At 41.8% G+C, this 19,969-nt stretch overlaps 1 protein-coding gene across 5 annotated transcripts; it reads right to left on the bottom strand.

Moving 5' to 3' along the window:
- Positions 1-731: 731 nt before the first annotated feature.
- LOC129815257 (zinc finger CCCH domain-containing protein 11A-like) lies at positions 732-18,351 on the bottom strand. 5 transcript variants are annotated; one of them, XM_055868889.1, is made up of 17 exons: positions 18,060-18,351; positions 16,626-16,879; positions 14,722-14,848; positions 14,466-14,585; positions 13,300-13,423; positions 12,034-12,213; positions 11,505-11,594; positions 10,862-10,942; positions 10,547-10,654; positions 9,926-10,021; positions 9,351-9,413; positions 8,416-8,928; positions 4,255-4,334; positions 3,235-4,141; positions 2,973-3,145; positions 2,677-2,855; positions 732-2,545 (listed from the first exon to the last, which is right to left on the bottom strand). In XM_055868889.1, exons 3-17 carry the CDS (start codon positions 14,773-14,775, stop codon positions 2,359-2,361), a joined length of 2,955 nt encoding a protein of 984 aa, XP_055724864.1. In that variant the 5' UTR covers positions 14,776-14,848; positions 16,626-16,879; positions 18,060-18,351; the 3' UTR covers positions 732-2,358. The 5 variants fall into 5 exon arrangements, with proteins under 5 accessions (XP_055724864.1, XP_055724866.1, XP_055724868.1 ...); XM_055868891.1 differs by lacking the exon at positions 16,626-16,879; XM_055868893.1 differs by lacking the exon at positions 14,722-14,848 and having other exon boundaries at positions 18,060-18,349.
- Between the last annotated feature and the right edge of the window lie 1,618 nt (positions 18,352-19,969).

Here is a 19,969-nt window from a genome sequence, read left to right as displayed (position 1 = left end):
TATTTTTCCAAAACTAGAATTTGTTGCGAACAGAGTGGACTAATATTTGTAGACTATACCCTTTGCAATAGTTTTTTAAAAATTGCGTTTTTTAGGAGCGTAAGGGCGTATTGAGTTAATGCACACGCGCACTTCAGAGTAGGCGTTCGCTTACGGAAATATGCAAGTACATGCTAGCTCTGCCTATATCCTTGCGTATTCTGCCTACTTTGATTCATTTGCTCCCATTGGAAACGCAGGCCATGGTCTATCTTGATTTATAAAAAATCTTCGGCTACGATGCGTCTGATATTTCTGCTTAGATAGCACTGACCAAACTTAAGAGCGCCGTCTGCTGTATCGGAGGGGAAGCCAATTTGTATTGAAAAACACATTTCAAGAATTATAAAATCAACAGTAGTTGATTGATTCAGGTAAGTTTAGGGCACATAATGAACTGAAATGACCCTGGCACTCAGATTTTTCCAAAGTAGCTGTAGCAACCACTTTCTTAGGTTGACATGTCTTTTGAATGTTTTCAGTCATCCTCACGCTATTTGCATACTGTATATAGACTTAATTTTTTTCCTATTGTGTTATTCACTGTACGCTTGTTTATTCCATGTGTAACTGTGTTGTGGTTGTGTTGCACTGCTTTGCTTTATCTTGGCCAGGTCACAGTTGTAAATGAGAACTTGTTCTCAACTAGCCTACCTGGTTAAATAAAGGTGAAATAAAGTCCTCGAGACTGGTGAATAGCAACTATTCATGAAAACCTTTTTATTATGTACAACACCCTTTAGACATTTACATCAGAACAGGCTCAAGCAGGTACAGATACACAACCAACAGGCTCATCATTCAAGATCATACAACTCTGATCAGCAAATATCTGATCACAGTTGACATGGGACAGGACCAACTGGTACTCCAACCACTAAGGCCAATTGTCACATGCTAGCAGTGGAAAGTGTCAGTTGAATTCAGACATGGTGTATGAACATTACAAATGGGTTCAAAGTCAGACAGCAGATTCATAGTCCCTGAGAAGCTGCTTTTTCACATTTTAAGACTAGAAAACACTATTTGTAACAAAAGGTTGAATAGAGAGCAGGTTGGATGTTAAACAATCAACTGTGTTGAATTGTTCAGTCAAATAATTGGGTAGGTTTAAAACATTGTCCAAAATGGTATTTCATCCAAACACACGTGTTGACCAACATACAATACAAATAAAAAAGGGGGGAAAAATAGGTAGGCGAAACTAGAGGAACATGGTAGTTGTATTTAAAAAGGGACTAATTTCAGAGTTAACTTCTATAATACAAACCTGAAAAACAAATCTTACTTTTAGGTCCAAATACTTGAGGGTAAACATTCACTTCATATTTCAAATATAGCTAACTCAAAGTTCCCACAACCACTTTACATTTACCGTTGTTATCAGTTCAAAACTTGAGGTGAACAAAACTTTGTACATGATTTTTGGAGCGTCAGTCTGACAGTAGACATGAGCTCAAGGCAAACGCAGGAGCAGGCTAACGATTAATTGCAGTTCTTCCATTTAAAGCAGTCTTCTTAGCATACACAGATTCAGTCTTTCTGCAACAAACAATGATACATGATTGAACAACCATGGGTGACAGGCCTGGCAGATAAGATCACAAGCTCGTCTTTACAATGCAAGATGGTAATTCCTGAGGATGTTTGAAAAATATATTTGTATATCATTCAACAAATTGTTTGCTTTTTCCATGTTATCTTTCAGGACAAAAAAAAGAAAGCCCAAAAAATAAAAACTTAGACAAGTATATCACTACTAGTGTCAAATAATCAAAAAGGTACAGAAATTAAAATACATAAAGGATCGTTTTCCCAGGACAAAAGGTAACGACTATGAATGAAATAGTAAAGAGTAAAAACAATACCATCTAAAAATGTAAAATACAATGCATTTATTTTTTTATTTAATTAACATAAGTCCCCTCTGACATGTTGGAGCGAGCAACCAGTCTACTACCATGAAATGGGCTGAGAGATGGTGAAGGTGGTTGGAGATCTTCAGTAACATTGATGCCCTGCAAGTTTGTCTGGTAGTAGGTTAAAGTTCAACTGGTGTTAGTTCAGGTGGTTGACTGAGGGTTTTTGATTAGTTCCGGTGGTGAAATTCTATTGGTGGTGATGAATGTAGGAGTTACTCTAGGTCAAGGGTCAGTCAGGGGTCATGAATGGGGTATCAGGTTACATGAACATTTGCATTGGTCAAGGGTCGGTCAGAGGTTGTGAACGGGGTATAAGGTATCAGGTGACATGAACATAAGCGTTACTCAAGGTCAAGGGTCGGCCAGGGGTCGTGATTGGGTTAGCAGGTAGGCCAGTCTAGCTGTCAATCATCTCAGACAGCTCCAGCAGATAGTCGTCCTCTCCCTTGCCGGGGTCCAGCTCCAAGTCGTCTTCCAGACGGTCATCTGTGAACTCGATCATCAGTTCGTCAAATTCGTCCATGGCGGAGGAGCTAACGGTGGGCCGCCGAGCCTTGGGCTGGGTGGGCGTCTTCACCAAAGGACTGGTGAGGAGAGCAAGAGGAGCATGGTTCATTTAACCTCATTCAGCCATGGAAGTTTGGGTTTATTTTATATTTAACCATATGACAGTATAAAGGTGAGTTGTAACCATAGCGCGGTTTGCCAGTGTTACCTTTGTGGGACTATGTAGGTATCTGGGGCTGCTGTGGGGATGGCTGGGCTGTGCTGTTTGACAGGGACCGCCTGGAACTCCTCTCTCAGGGGACTGGAGCTGCGGCCCGGGATAGTGGGAGGACTCCTAGGAACCATCGGACTTATTTGGGCCTGTATTCTGGAGAAGGGAAAGGACACCTGGAGAAAACACACAAGGTTATAAACACAGTATATAATAACAGTGGTTTTATAAAGTACATCTCTATAACATAAAATAAATCCTGTCACAGAGAGAGCTTGAGGTTTGAGACCTACCTCTCTCAGTTTGCAGGGCAGCTCCTGTGGTGGCTCTTCCTGTGCTGTGGAGGTGCAGTTGAGGGGTTTGACTGCAGCAACAGCAGATCTTTCTGCTGCTCTCCTTTTCTGGCCTGGCTTTACCTGGGCAGCCGGCTTCATCACAGAAGGCCTCACGTTCAGCTTGGGTCTTACTGAAACAGCACACAGGAGGTAAGACTAATATTTTGGAGTTGATCTTTGCATAAACTAAGGGGATTTTTTTCTCTCTGCAGGCACGTACCTTTAGTTTCAGTAGCTTGCCCAGCCTTCTCAACTGGAGCCTCTTCCACAGAGGGCCTAGGGGAGGTAGCTGATGCTAAGGCAGCCTGCTTGGGGGGACTGGAACCCCCTGGGGAGCCTCTCTCCCTCTTGCCTGGGGCAGTGCTCAAGCTCCTGGGGCTGAGGGAGGGGGAGTCTGGCTCAGCCTGCCTTAGTGGAGTCCCCTGTTGGGGGGGTAGGGTGGCCCAGAGCAGAGGGGATGGGGCCATGGGAGCATGGGCAGGTGCCTCCAGGGTGATGGTGGGGGGCGAGGAGGCGGCAGAGGGGCTCACCCACACCCTCTTCTCCCTCTGGGGGGCAGGGCCTCCGGCCTGTTTCTGGGTAGATTCAGCCTTGGCGAAGCCCTCTGATTGGCTGGTGGACGAGGCATGCTCTGAGTGGCTGGTGGACGAGGCCTGCTCTGAGTGGCTGGTGTACGAGGCCTGCTCTGAGTGGCTGGTGGACGAGGCCTGCTCTGAGTGGCTGGTGGACGAGGCCTGCTCTGAGTGGCTGGTGGACGAGGCCTGATCTGAGTGGCTGGTGGACGAGGCCTGCTCGGAGTGGCTGGTGGACGAGGCCTGCTCGGAGTGGCTGGTGGACGAGGCCTGCTCGGAGTGGCTGGTGGACGAGGCCTGCTCGGAGTGGCTGGTGGACGAGGCCTGCTCGGAGTGGCTGGTGGACGAGGCCTGCTCGGAGTGGCTGGTGGACGAGGCCTGCTCGGAGTGGCTGGTGGACGAGGCCTGCTCGGAGTGGCTGGTGGACGAGGCCTGCTCTGAGTGGCTGGTGGACGAGGCCTGCTCCTCCTGCAGCTGTTGCCTGCGGAGCCTCTTCTCATGCATGATCTCCTCAAAGGTCTTCACACTCACCCTGCTACCGTTAGCAGGGGTGGCCTAAAGACACAGAGATACTCAGTGATTAACCGCTCTGATTCAGAGTAGGACTACATATTTGGATCTAAGGTATTCAGACAGGACACACATGATAGAAGGTATGGAAGTCTTACCTCAGTAGCAACAGCAGCAGGCTCAGCTGGCTTCTCTTTCTCGGTCACCTCGGATGTCTTCTGGGTGGTAGTGCTGGCAGCTGTAAGGACAACAAAATAATGTCTTAGAATAATACATAACACTACAGCTAGTGGTTGTTATGAGCAATTGGAAAAGGGTTCCCAAATCAATCTACAAATAATTCACAAATTAAAAATATTTGGGATGCACGATAGGTCGGTGAACATATCGGAATCAGCTGATATTAGCTAAAGATGCCGGTATCGGCCCGATGTCTAGTTAACAGCGATGTGCAAAACCAATGTCAAAGCTGACGTGCATACCAAAATAACGTAGGTACATGACGCCACGTAAAATCTGGTGCTACGCAGCATTCCTAACCTAGCCCACAGTGATGTTGGCTTTCGCGACTGGTCGGCACCAGTACACACTACCAAGTGAGTTATTTTTCAGATGTTGCCCTACCGGAGTTACACAGTAATAGCGTCACTGCTATTAGCTTCAATACATACTATGGAACGCCGTTTGAGTCTTTGATTGTCAAATAACATTATTTGACAATAACACAGTTCTATTATAGAATGTTGTGTGTTCTGAATTTGCACGTGCAAGCCAAGTGCCACCACTACCATCAGTAGCACTGTTAAAGCTGTACAAAAAAAGTATGCAAACAAGCAAACACCGGCCACGAACGATGTGTTTACAATACCAAGTTGGTAATACAGCATTATTTGTTCGACCGCAACTTCTGGGATAGCTAGCTAGCACCAATACAACCAGCCTGAAAACAATAACCAGTAGAAACTGCAGTCATTTTCATTATTAGCAATGATTTAGGAATCCTTGTAAGTATTAGCTAGGTAGCCACTTGTTCTTCGCCTATTGAAATTGAACTTCAGTTCATGAAAATAAATAGCTAGCCAGCTACTTAACCCTGTTGCCCAAAGCTAAAGTTATAAGTAGCCAGCTAGCTTCATCTGGCTAGTGAGGCTGGACCAGACCGGGTTATATGTTGTGAAGCTAGGCACAATAAGGTTTAGGCACAATAGTGGAATTTGTGGTTTGCCTTCAAAATAAAAGTACCTATTTGAAAGTGATGCAGAAGGTTACAATTGGTGGAATCATGTCATATTTAGACTAGATAATGTTAAACAAGGTTGGAATGTGAAACAAAGAATTGGGGTATCAGTCTACTCGGTGACACCCACAGAACACAACTGTGAAGGGTTTACGCAAATATTAGCGTTGCAGCTCTTATCGCGGGACTGTGACTGTGTTAAATCACCTCCCCAGTCAGCCTACTGTGTGTATTGACATTCATATTGCACTGTACAGCTTTACCTAAGGTTTGAGGATCAATGAAATGGGCCAACAGTCTACTCAATACCCAAGCAATTTTTTCCTAACATCCTCCTCAGAGTTATCAGACTCCAAAACATCCACGCAGAATTGTTTTCCCCCGGGAATAGTGTTCAATACACACAGGTTGACAATAAATGTGGCTCAATTCACAGTTGTTTCAGGGTCCCGCAATAAGAGCTATGACGCTAACGTTCTCTGGGTGTCACTGAGTAGACTGATACCCCATGTCATTGATCCACAATCCATAGGAAAGGCTGTACAGTGAAATAAGATCAATACATCCAGTGTGATTAACAGATGTCAAATGAACAAATAATTGTCTTTTGTTGATTTATATAACATTCCAACCTCATTTAGCATGATCTATTCAATTATGGCATAATTCACTGTCAATGACATACTTTTATTGAAGGCTAACCGCAAAGTCCACTTGTGGCTAATCCTTATTGTGGCTAGTTTCACATAGATGGGTCCGACCACCATTAATCAAATAAGAACTGTCTTATAAATTAGGGTTATTTTAGATGAAACCTAGCTATATAGATAGCTAGCTAACTATAGCTACTGAAACAGATGTTGTTTTGCTATGTTTTTGAGGAAGAACATCGTTTGCGTCCATGAGCTAGCTAGCTTTCTTTATGACCAGCACTGTAGGTGTGCAAGACAACTTACCCGCATCATAGCATACGTGTCGATGAATCGTTGTGACATATGAAATACGAATGATAGTGTAATCAATGTGTAATAACTACATAACATTTATGAACGCGTTAAATTATTATGTAACATGCAGTTATATTCAGGTCCTGATTGGTCAACAAGCTTATTTGACACGTCAAATAGTGTTATTTGACACGCAAAAACCCAAACGGCGTTCCATAGAAATCCTGGTCAAGAATGAAATGACTGAACAAATGAACAACAAAAAAGCACAGCAAGTAAGTGAAAGAAACAGGTTTTGATTGTTTTACTGGTAATGGGGACATACATAAATGGCAACAAAATAACTTTTTGGTCAGTGTGGTGACTGTGTATAACCTTTATTTAACTAGGCAAGTCAGTTAAGAACAAATTCTTATTTACAATGACGGCCTAGCCCGGACGACGCTGGGCAAATTGTGCGCCGCCCTATGGGACTCCCAATCACGGCCGGATGTGAACACCCTGGATTCGAACCAGTGACTGTCGTGACACCTCTTGCACTGAGATGCAGTGCCTTAGACCGCTGCGTCTATGTGTGTGTTAACTATTTAACTGTACTAGAATGCTTAACTTCTTTGGGACAGGGGGGCAGTATTGAGTAGCTTGGATAAAAAAGTGCCCAGAGTAAACTGCCTGCTACTCAGTCCTAAAAGCTAGAATATGCATACAATTAGTAGATTTGGATAGAAAACACTCTGAAGTTTCTAAAAGTGTTTGAATGATGTCTGTGAGTATAACAGAACTCATATGGCAGGCAAAAACCTGAGAAAAAATCCAGCCAGGAAGTGGTAAATCTGAGGTTTGTAGTTTTTCAACTCTTTGCCTATCCAAGATACAGTGGAAATGGGGTCATATTGCACTTCCTAAGGCTTCCACTAGATGTCAACAGTCTTTAGAATCTTGTTTGATGCTTCTACTATAAAGGAGGGGGGAATGAGAGGGGATTGAGTCAGAGGTCCGACAGAGTGCCACGAGCTGGTCACGCGCATTCACATGAGGTAGCTTGCGTTCCATTGCATTTCTGAAGACAAAGGAATTCTCCGGTTGGAACATTATTGAAGATCTATGATAAAAACATCCTAAAGATTGATTCTATACTTAGTTTGACATGTTTCTACGAACTGTAACATGACTTTCGTCTGAACTTTCGCCTGGACCTGCCTGCGCGTCGTCAGTTTGGATTGTGTACTAAACGCGCAAACAAAAGGAGGTATTTGGACATAAATTATGGACTTTATCGAACAAATCAAACATTTATTGTAGAACTGGGATTCCTGAGAGTGAATTCTGATGAAGATCATCAATGGTAAGTGAATATTTATAATGCTATTTCTGACTTTGTTGACTCCACAACATGGCGGATATCTTTTTGGCTTGTTTGGGCTCTGAGCGCTGTACTCAGATTATTGCATGGTGTGCTTTTTCGGTAAAGCTTTTTTGAAATCTGACACAGCGGTTGCATTAAGGAGAAGTTTATCTAAAGTTCCATGCATAACACATGTATTTTCATCAACATTTATGATGAGTATTTCTGTAAATTGATGTGGCTCTCTGCAAAATCACCGGATGTTTTGGAGGCAAAACATTACTGAACGTAACGCGCCAATGTAAACTGAGATTTTTGGATATAAATATGAACTTTGAGTCCTATTAGTGTCATCTGATGAAGATCATCAAAGGTTAGTGATTCATTTTATCTCTATTTCTGCTTTTTGTGACTCCTCTCTTTGGCTGGAAAAATGGCTGTGTTTTTCTGTGGCTATGTACTGACCTAACATAATTGTTTGGTGTGCTTTCGTCATAAAGCCTTTTTGAAATCTGACACTTTGGCTGGATTTACAACAAGTGTAGCTTTAATTTGGTGTATTGCATGTGTGATTTAATTTAATTTTTATAGTAATTTATTTGAATTTGCCGCTCGGCATTTTCACTGGATGCTGGCAATGCGGGACACTAGCGTCCCACATATCCCAGAGGTTAAAAGGCCGAAAACATTTAAAATATCGATAGGTTTTTTTTGGGCAAGGAAAATATTGGATATTGGTATCAGCCAAAAATGGCATATCAGTGGCATCACTAAAAATATATATATTTACCAGAAGCTGGTTTGTTGATAAGCAGTATGCAGGACTTCTTGGCACCTTCCTCTTTGGAGGCCTGGGCAGAGCCTGGGATTTTCCCGTTAGACGCCTCCTGTCCCAAGGCCTGCATCCTGGCTGCCTTCTCCCTGCGGATTTCCTCCAGGGTCTTCACCTTAACTCTTCCCCCAGGAGGGGCCACCCGCATGGGCATGGCAGGCTCTGGGGGTCTCTGGGAGTTACCCAAAGCTGCTTCCACAGCCAGCAGCTTGGCCTTCCTGAGGCTGGGCCCCTGGTCCTCCTCCAGCTTCCTCTTGGCGTGGAGGATCTCAGAGAAGGTCTTCACATGAAGACCAGCTGCAGATTTGACAGCGGCACTTTTCTTTGAGGCCTTGGAAGCGGTGGTATCAGGGACTAAAGGACGATGGTCGTCCCCTTGACCCCGAGTCTTGGCTAACTTTTCATGCCTAATCTCCTCCAGGGTTTTGATGCGGATTACTTCAGACGCTGTAGTCTTGCTGTTGCTCTCAGCTGAGGGAGAGGTTACTTATCAACATTGACAAAAGGAGAATAGCTGTATACTGTTCAGATTGATACTGTTAAACCGTTTAAAAATGGTATTAGCTACCCAAAGCTCTTTACAGAAGAATATACGAAGTAACTAAATAATTAAAATATTAAAATTAAATCATTAAAATGACTAAGCAATTTTGAGACATTTCAATGAATCAATCAAATGTATTTATAAGGCCCTTCTTACATCAGCTGATGTCACAAAGTGCTGTACAGAAACCCAGCCTAAAACACCAAACAGCAAGCAATACAGGTGTAGAAGCACGGTGGCTAGGAAAAACTCCCTAGAAAGGCCAGAACCTAGGAAGAAACCTAGAGAGGAACCAATTAACAAGTATCAAGAGATACTTGTTAATTGTGAGAGGTGAGTTAATTATTACCTGATTCAGATGCAGCAATGGGTTCAACAGGTAATCCCAGTCTGTCCCTGACAGGTTTCACAGCTAAGGGTTTGGAGAAGAAAATAACATGAAAACCAGTCCTAATTCTACAAAAAAATTACTATCAACAATAGTTTTACTTCTTAGTATCAACAAATCCAACAATACAACTATTGCGTGGCACAGGTGGGTAACCCTGGCCCTAGAAAGAAACTTGTGTGCGTTCCTTTGTTCCATCACAGACACATCTGATTCAGATAAAGCACTAATCAGGGGCTTGAACTAATTAGTACAACCAGAGTCATTTTCATTAGGCACGGAGGACAGACTACCCATAAGAAACACACATTTTTCTTTTCCATTGCCATTTTTTTTTTACATGTTCTCCGTTGAGTGCCCTAATGAACACGACCCAGGTATTTGAGGAATATTTAGTTCAAGACCGACTCAACATATAACATCAAGAACAAAGACTAAATATACCAGTTCAATTACATATACTTAAGAACTAGTATTCCTATAAGTCTGAGGTATTTCAATCCATTGTGGATATATTCAAGTTTCCCCTCGCTCACCTTTCCGAGGGGGCAGGTCCATTTCATCCTCCTCCATGTTCCTCCCGAGGCGCTCGGCCAGACGGCGGTTCATTGGCATGTCACCCCCGGCAGGAACTTCAAAAAGGTCAGAGGTTAATGGTCATGGAAGTTTAAGGTGTTGGTGATAGCACAACTAATAATGCCCAGTGTGATTTTGTAGCTCATGATTGTACCGTTGTGTAGCTACATGGACTGGCAGCGTTGTACATGTATACGCTCACTACTGTAAGTCGCTCTGGGTAAGAACATCTGCTAAATGACAAATGTAATGATTAGTGATTCTCAGATAGTAATGTTTGCACTCTTTCCTCCGAGTCATTCTTTAACTACGACAATACAAGACATTGTTTCCAGAAGTCTCCTTTGACTATTCTCTTCCTGAGCTTGTCCACAAAGTTGTCTCCCAGTCTCTTCACCAAACACCACAGGGGGCAGCATGCATATGTTACAAATTACATGTACATAACATGTAGCAAGTGTGTGTTCATATGTACTTGTGGGATTCACTTCAACAATATTCAAACTGGGAAAACATCTCATCTTGTTAATCAATGCATACACAATGGGGGCTCAGCTAGATCAGTGTTCAATGATTCTTACCATCCTTAGCTGTGAAGAGAGATGGACGCATAAAGGATTTCATGTTCTCCTTCTCGCTGCTCATGCCATTGTTTCCCTGGTCTGAGCCCTGGCCAGGAACTGGATAACCTGAAAGACAAGGACAGTTGATAAACTCACACCATATCACTAACAGTAGGAGAAAAGATAAGTGCTCACTTATGAACAAACCTATTTTTTTTTATCACAACCAGAGTTTGTCAATAGTTTCTTAAAATGACAGTTTTTCTAATATTGACGACGATACAAAAGGCAATGGTTGATGCATTTGGGAGGAGAGAGGAAGGATGAACTCACCAGCTATCCTCATACTGGCTTTCAGGGCTTTCCTCAGTCTGATATCCTCCAAGGTTCTGACACCAAAGTTGAGCGATTCATCTGTGTCCCCCAAAAAATGTGTTAGCCAATTACAGAGAGACAAAGAGGCCACTCAAAGACAATGACGTCCCCTGACCAAGGTTTTAAAAGAGGGTCTTTCTCTACCCCTCTGTAATGGCCACTTGAGACACACACAGCCTTGAATGGGCAAAGCTTTGAGAGGATTGTTCTTTCAAATACAAGACCTTTGAAATATATGCCTGTTGTCACGGAGGCATTAAATTATAAATTATTGATGTTATTCTTGAAGAATAACTTAAATGTCAATGACCTTAGTTCAACTGTTGTACCCCATCAGAACCTAAAATATTATCTTGTTTTACGCCAATGTTTGTAAAAGTAAACGTAAACAAATACTGTATAGTCTCAAACCATGGGTAAAATATCCATAGCTCTATCTGAATTTGAGAGTGGTTACATTTCTCCAGCCACATCACTCAGCTTTTAAATGAAACAGTGGGGGGAAAATACGCTTTGTTATTGATTCAACTTCTGATTGACGCTTTAAAAACAGGCATTGTGTTGGATGTTCATCTGTTCTATTTCTTTGTCCTCCTCATACCGGAGTTGGAGGCCACGGCCATCTTTCTGGGAGAGACCACTCTGGATCCATCTGAGCCGTACCTGCTGTCCTCCCCCTCTGAGAACTGATCTGCATAGGTACACACACACAGGAACCTCCCTTAGTCAAATGGTAGTTCACAAATTAAATCGCAAACAAAAGTACTGCGTTTCCTAACAACATCAATACCATCTCCACCTTCAAATATAATTTACACCTAAAACTTGAATCACCTTGACGGTCTGCTCCATGTGTCTCTGCACTACTGCCCCTTTAAGAGCTCCATTCTGTCTCTGCATTGTGTATCTTTCCACTGCGTTTCTTTCCACTGCCCTGCTCCTTCTTATCCTATGGACTATTTGCTCCTTAATTGTTGTTTATATTGCCTTTCTACATTTTAGTCTAACTTTTGAGTTATGTTAAGTGTGTTGTGACCTTTGTAGATTGCACTTGAAATAAACTTGACGTAAATACACTACACAAAAATGTCATTGTCCTAGTTAAGATGTAAGAACAGTGTGTTTCTCACCATCTTCATCCTCATCATCATCTGCCGGATTGATGACCACAGGCGGGTGGGTAGGGCTGGGAACGTTCTCCTGTGTCTCCGCCTTAATGACCCCATGGAGCTGGGGGTTGACTGGGATGGGGGCAGAGACAGGAGGCAAAGGATCCTCATGAGGCTCCACTTCCTCTTTCAGGGCGAAACCTAAGTGATAAAACCATCCGGTTCAGAAACTATTGACAAACTCTGGTTCTGATAAAAAATTGGTTTGTTAATAAGTGAGCCCAAATAGGCTATTCATCTCAGTCCTGAAAAAAAAAATATATATATATGCAGCACCCTCAGCACCCCTACTTCCCACAGCTATGGGGGCATGGATTAGAAAACCAGTAAGTATATGGTGTGACCACCATTTGCCTCATGCAAAGTGACACATCTCCTTCACATAGAGTTCATGAGGCTGTTGAATGTGGCCTGTGGAATGTTGTCCCACTCCTATTCAATGGCTGTGTGAAGTTGCTGGATATTGGCGGGAACTGGAACACGCTGTCTTACACGTTGATACACAGCATCCCAAACATGCTCAATAGGTGACATGTCTTGTGAGTATGCAGGCCATGGAATAACTGGGACATTTTAAGCTTCAAGGAATTGGGTACAAATTCTTGTGACATGGGACCGTGCATTATCATGCTGAAACATGAGGTCATGGTGGCGGACAATTGGCACAATGGGCCTCAGGATCTCATCACAGAGATAATACACGTGGTTATACATGTGGTCTGCGGTTGTGAAGCCGGTTGGACGTACTGATAAATTCTCTAAAACAATGTTGGAGGTGGCTCATGGTAGAGAAATGAACATTCAATTCTGGCAACAGCTCTGGTGGACATTCCTGCAGTCAGCATGCCAATTGCATTGTGTGACAAAACTACACATTTGTGTGGCCTTTTATAGTCCCTAACACAAGGTGCACCTGTGTAATGATAATGCTCTTTAATCAGATTCTTGATAATCCATCCACCTAACAGGTGTGGCATATCTTAGCAAAGGAGAAATGCTCACTAACAGGGATGTAACAGATTTGTTCACAAATTGAGAGAAATACTTTTTTTTTGGCGTATGGAAAATTTCTGTGATCTTTTATTTCAGCTCATGAAATGTTGCGTTTATATTTTTGTTCAACGTATATCTGCTTATACACAATATCATGTCAAGATAGAATTCTGTCAAGATGCTGAGGAGATGAAGATCAGCAAGTTAACAGTGGCTGGGTCAGAGTCTACTCACTTTTGTTAGGCGGTACGTATTGGCCGTCTATGAAGCGTGGTTTCTCATGGTGGAACGCACAGTGAGGCTTCTGGCAGCCAGCAGGCTGGTTCTCCCAGTAACACGCCATCTCCTTCCTGTTTTTCTGTATGAGAGGAAGAGGTAGAGAGGGGGCATGTCAGAAGACGTAGTAGCATGACTTGCAACATACGAGTATTTTTATTCTATATTTTATTATTTTCGTTTTGGTTATTAAACGTTAAAACTAAGTTGGAATCCTTAACCTTAAGAAAAATGTCTACATTTGCGAGCCATACAAGACAATTAAGACATTGCGAGACGCAGAATTTTAAGACATATGCGCACGGTTCTGCCTGCCCCGCTCTCTCGCACTGGCCTGCCTGCTCTTTCTCTTCGCTAATGACACGAATGTGTGTTCAGTCTTCGGTCTGTTGCATGTAGAATATCTTAGCTTAGGCTACTCATGGGACCAATTTGTCACCGGGTTACAGTTTCTTTGGGCCAGCACGGTAATAAGATGCAGCACATTTTTTTTAATTGTCTGAAAAGTTATCAACATGTTACTGTGTTCTGTCTGTAAAGGGTCGCAATAGATAGAACTTCAATGCCCGGGCCCCTAGAGGTCATACATACGTAATAGAACCATTATTCTGCATTGTGAATTGACCTGGAATTTCGGATTTTTTTGTGTGTTTTAACAAAAATCCTTTAAAAATGGCAGTTGAAACGATAATACAATGTTAATTTGTCACATCCCTACTTGATACCATATACAGGGGTACTATAAATACCAACAGTATGATTTTCAAAACTGTTTTAAAAAGAAATTATAAGCAGACCCCCACCCCCCAAAACTTAAGTTAAGTATAACTAAGATGTGAAAAATGATATCCAGCTCAGGACTCCTGCTATAAATTTGGTTTGTTGGCATCTAGCCACTTAACTAGCAAGTTAAGATCAAGCTTCTTGGTTACAGCAGAAACATTCAATCCCCTTCTGGAACTTGATCCCAGTTTCCTAAATTGTTTTGTGAGGTTTTTTGAAATAGCGCCCCATGGGGATATTCCTGAAATACTTTTTTTGTTTGTGACAAAACTCAGGCAATAATGAGCAAAGATAGTCTAAACACACACACACACACACAGATCAAGGAGATCTATCCTTACCTTAATCTCCATGTGGCGAAACTTGCAGACCTGTCGGAAGCAGCGTCTCTCCTGCCACAGGCTGCAGACATCTTCACTGCCTTTGGCGGCATCACAGTGTCTGAAGGGGCAGCAATCACCCTGCACCAGGAAATACAAACCACAACCATTTCAATACATACACATCTGAGCTGCATTTACTGTCATTTACCCCCCCCCCAGCTCAAAAAAAAAAAAATACTACAGTGCACGATGCCGTTTTTGTTATGGCTCCTACTTTAGCACAGTCGGAGTAGTAGAAGAAATAGCAGTCATCTCCATGGTTAGTCATGTTCAGGCTGGTGGACGGGATTCACTTCCGGGTCAGGGGTGTTCTCTTCAGGTCCAGCAGGACTCTCCCTGGGCTGGCAACAGTGAAACAGGAGCCATGGTCATTTCTCTGGCAAGAGTGGATTTGATTGCTTCACTGTGGCGGCAACAGACAGTCCCTCCAAGATTTTGCAGGGATTTCTTGTTATATTTGCAAGCAAAAATGCTTGATATTGCTGCGGAAATTCTGACATTTTGCATGGCAATATGCAATGATTGTCAAATGTCACAACTGCACTGACAAGGGAAAAAGTTTGTTGACATGTGGCTTTGCTGAACCATATTATGCAGTAAATGTGTGGTTATTGGTTGAAATTGCGAACCTTCTTTGTACTGCGGTGATGGGTCAGTTTTATGCAATAATATTGCTATGATTTGGACTGTCTTATGGAGAAATAGTGCAGTGATATTTGCAAGCCCTCAAATAATGTGGGGTATTGGTGATTTTGCAAAAGATTGTGATAACAGAATTACTGAATCCTGGAGGGACTGAACATAACTCTACAGAGTTTAATTCTAAAGAATTAGAATTCCTTTGTGGTCCATTGTGACATATGTCCACGAAAGGAATGTGACTCGGAGTATAAGTTGCAGAGAAATTAGACTCTGCTTCAGGTTTGTTTGGCTAAATTCACCTGGCGTGGCTGAGAAGATTCCTCCCTTCCTCAAGCACTTCTAATATGGTGTCTCCGTGACTATCATGGTCCTGAAGGAACACTCGATCCGTGAGATAAGAAAAGAGGAGTTCCAGAGACACTTGTCATCCTACGACCTTCCTTCTGACTCTTTCCAGCCAGACTGCTAAGCATTACAGATGGATGGTGCAAGAATGGGGGGAATAATGTGAGAGAAGTGAGGGATTGCGCTCCCAGCAAATCATCCAAAAAGACTGGCAGGAGAAAAAAAAGAGGCTTTGAGAGAATCTCTTTTTTTGTCAATTTCATAAAGGATGATGTCGAAAAATATAGGTGGGATGGGGCTTCTAGGGATTCCAGCAGGCGACAATGAGTGGCTTTTTTTGTTGTTGCATGAAATCTTCAGTAAATCTACTTTTCTTTATAATAAACTCTATCCCCCATCCAAAGAGCTAAAGGAATGAACAAGAAGATGCTTCTTAACCTAGATTTTAATAAAACAAACACTCCCCTGGAAAACTGAAAATAAACAGAACTACAGTTTCTCACCCAAGTGTAAGGAGAGAAAATGTAGAACATAACAAGGATGTACCAACACCATCCACAATAGCGTGTGATAGAGCATAGGTCAAACTGAATTATATCATAACGGACTAACTACACAACTGAGTATTGTATAATCCATTATTGGGAGCTAAATCAGCGCATACTATGCGATACATTTGGATATCATCCCATTCCTTCACATTTAATGTATTTCATTTGGAATTATAAATGTGAAACTGTATATTGTGCGTCATTTGACATCTGTCCAGAGGCCCCCACAACATCAGGGACAGGCATTTCAAATCATGTAAGCAGCTAAACAGCATCCCAGATTAAAACACATAAATATAAAACACTAAATAAATTACACTGAACAAAAATAAAATGCAACATGGAACTATTTTACAAGTTACCGTTCATATAAGGAAATCAGAACTTTTATTTTCTTACAGACCGTTATATCCGTACACTAATACAGGACTAGTAGGAAAGGGAAAAAAACGTCTGATTTTTCAGATGGTGCTGCAGCACCCTCAGCACCCCTACTTTCCACAGCTATGGGGGCATGGATCAGAAAACCAGTCAATTTCTGGTGTGACCACCATTTGCCTCATGCAGTGCAACACATCACCTTCGCATGGAGTTGGTCAGGCTGTGGATTGTGGCCTGTGGAATGTTGTCCCACTTCTCTTCAATGGCTGTGCGAAGTTGCTGGATATTGGCAAGAACTGTAACACGCTGTCGTACACGTCGATCCAGAGCATCCCAAACATGCTCAATGGGTGACAAGTCTTGTAAGTATGCAGGCCATCGAAGAACTGGGTCATTTTCAGCTTCAAGGAATTGTGTACATATCCTTGCGACATGGGGCCGTTCATTATCATTCTGAAACATAAGGTGATGGCGGTGGATAAATGGCATGACAATGGGCCTCAGGATCTTGTCAAGATATCTCTGTGCATTCAAATTGCCATCAATAAAATGTAATTTTGTTTGTTGTCCGTAGTTTATGCCTGCCCATACCATAACCCCACCACCACAGGGCACTCTGTTCACGTTGATGTCAGGCCACTCTAAAACTGCACATTTTAGAGTGTCCTTTTAATGTCCCAGCACAAGGTGCACCTGTGTAATGATCATGCTGTTTAATCATCTTCTTGATATGCCACACTGGTGGATGGACTATCTTGCCAAAGGTACAATGCTCACTAACAGGGATGTAAACACATTTGCGAAAAATAAGCTTTTTTGTGCGTATGGTTCATTTCTGTGATATTTTATTTCCGCTCATGAACCATGGGACCAACACTTTACATGTTGTGTTTATATTTTTGTTCAGTGTAGCAAGACGAATTAGCTACTAGAATTATTGTGCGAATACGATTTTCATCTTCAGTGCGTGGTAGTTACTGAAAAAACAAAAGTAATTTGGACATTTAGTTTATCATTTTTACTCCACAACAGGTATGATTTAAACTAAATTAAAATAATGTTCCAAATGACGATACCACAGGTCACTAAAACAGGCCTAGCATGTGTAATTAGCTAACGTTACTGTATGAACTGTATCTAGCCCCACATCAAATTAACTTAACTAAGATACCGTTACCTAGACACAATATGCCAACGCCAAGTTACCTGACTAGCTAAGAATTTTTTCTTGAAAACAATAGCTTTTGTATTGGAAATAGTTAGTGAGCGCTAGCTGGTTACCGTTACTGTGTCATCGTTTGGTTATTAGCTAGTTACTGTTAGATGAACTGGGTGGTCATTTTCCTTTATTAGGTACCGTTAGATTGTAATTTAATGTTACAACTAGCTAGCTTTAGAATATGGTTAAAGGGCGTCGATGCAAGCAACTAACGTTACACTTCCAAATCCTGGCAAAACTCTGGCCTGGCTGCTAACGTAAGATAGCTAGCTCTCTGGCTGTTACTGTAGTTAGCGAGCCTCGTTGTATTCAGCTAGCTAACTCAGACGTTTTACACCTCACTTCCAGTTAACGTTTTTCCCTTACATACAAATGCAATCACAACAACATTATTGAATAAAGCGAATTAGTTACCAGTAATACTAAAAGTGAAAAAATATGTTCCACTACAATAGAGAAACACGTCCACCAGCGTCGGGTTCCTCCTGAATGCGCAGGTCTGAAAAACGGCCAAAGAACGCTCGCTAGGCTGGAACACTAGAGCGAAGACAAAGCAAATTAATTGAAACGAACCTTCACTGAGCCTCTTCTGATTTGAGTGATGTTTAGAATTATATTTTCCCCAAATTGCACAAAAAAATGCAGAGCTGTCAATTTTTGAAGAAGGCTTGGAGTGAGATTTGCCACATGCTTGGTGAATTTAATTGCCCCTTGGGACAACCCCCAATAAAATTGTACCGTTTAAAGCTAATTTCCTGCAATTCTACGTATTTTGACATGGTTTAGGCATATGACCTGGGTAGAGAATAAAACAATTACAACCACAGGTCAGGTGTATTCAGGATGCTTTGAACATTAAATGAATACTCACAATTCAACGACTTTGTTACTTTGAGATTTTGGGGGGGTGAAATGTTCAAATATGCTAATATTTTTTTTATTTATTTTTTATTGGTGGTTTGACACTCCATTCAGACAGTAATGAAAAGAGAAGGGAGGTGGCAAATGCTAAAAATAGTGGGAAGGTAGGAAGTAGGGATTGATCCCTGTTCTCAGGTTGAAAGTTATGTGCAACATGTGCAGGGAGTTTTACCATTAAACCAAGGATCTGTACAGGAAATGTTTATATTAAATGGTTGATGGCAGTGTGTAAGCAAATCATAGATTGCAGTCTCCTTGTTCATAGACTGCTTGCAAGGTGAGGACACAAACATTTTGTAATTTGGATGAACTATCTCTTTGAAATAGGTCTGGAGAAAATCCTGCTTGCTCTCCAGGAGGGTTGGTCACCCCTGATCTATGTTTCCCAAGTACTGGGTATTTGAAGATGTTATTTTTTTAAATAAAAATGTATTTCTCAAAATGACCCAACCTTCAAGAAAAATCAAATTAATATCAATATTCAGGTGGTTTATGCCTACATAGACAAAATATGATGTCTTTATGAGTTGTGAGTCCCTCTACCATATCTGCCTAGCATGTGCACAGTACAAACATTTCAAAAATTATATTTGATTCCTGGAGCATTTAGTATCCTAGACTTATTTGTATGACTTATTCAAAACTGTCCATGAATGGCTGCAAAAATGCATAGCCTCATAGCATTCATTTCCAAAGACACAAGTAGGCATATCAGATTTCAAATACGTTATTACTCTGGCAAAATTGGGAAGTGGGATACTAAAATAAGTTTGGGGAATAACAGCAGTGTTCTTGCTGACAAGCACAGTGATTACCCTATATTTTAGGCCATTGTTATTAATGATTATTGTTCCACTAATCAGACTAAATAAAGTAAATAGAAAATATAATCTCCTGAAGACAGGATGACAAATCTACCCCTACACCAATGATTTTCATAATTACAAATCACGTCACCTTTCCAAACTTCCCTGCTAAAACATACTGTAGGTCTGTCTGCTACCTTTTCATTGTCAGAGGGTAAATGCCAATCACCAAAGCAATGGTACTAATGCAACTGTGGATTGAATCGAAATTAGTAAATGCTGTCAAATTGCTGCATTCTGCAATCGATTAATGGACGGGAGTAACAGGAACCTATATTTACATAAAACAGCTCTACCTTGCTGCTCTTTTTTTTTACCGTTTTATAAACAACTGAGAACGGTCTCACTCTCCATTCAGCTCCACTCTAATCTTGAGGGGCGTTTCTTTAAAATATGCATCCAATCTCTTTGATCCCTCACCTAATTAGGCTAATCACATGCTTCATTGTGCCGCGGTTCACAGCGCTGTGGCAAAACAGGACAATGATAGATTCCGCTTGTGATGTTAAATTGCAGGCGCAGATGCAAATTCAACAC

The sequence above is a fragment of the Salvelinus fontinalis genome, chromosome 18 (genome assembly GCF_029448725.1).
Source record: "Salvelinus fontinalis isolate EN_2023a chromosome 18, ASM2944872v1, whole genome shotgun sequence".
Taxonomy (NCBI): domain Eukaryota; kingdom Metazoa; phylum Chordata; class Actinopteri; order Salmoniformes; family Salmonidae; genus Salvelinus; species Salvelinus fontinalis.
This window is presented reverse-complemented; position numbering and strand designations above follow the sequence as displayed.

Coding starts and splice junctions, on each gene's coding strand:
- LOC129815257 (XM_055868889.1), bottom strand. CDS start 14,775: ATGACTAACCATGGAGATGACTGCTATTTCTTCTACTACTCCGACTGT. Junction 12,214..13,299: donor ATACGTACCGCCTAACAAAA/GTGAGTAGACTC, acceptor TTTATCACTTAG/GTTTCGCCCTGAAAGAGGAA. Junction 2,856..2,972: donor TGCCCTGCAAACTGAGAGAG/GTAGGTCTCAAA, acceptor TGTTTTCTCCAG/GTGTCCTTTCCCTTCTCCAG.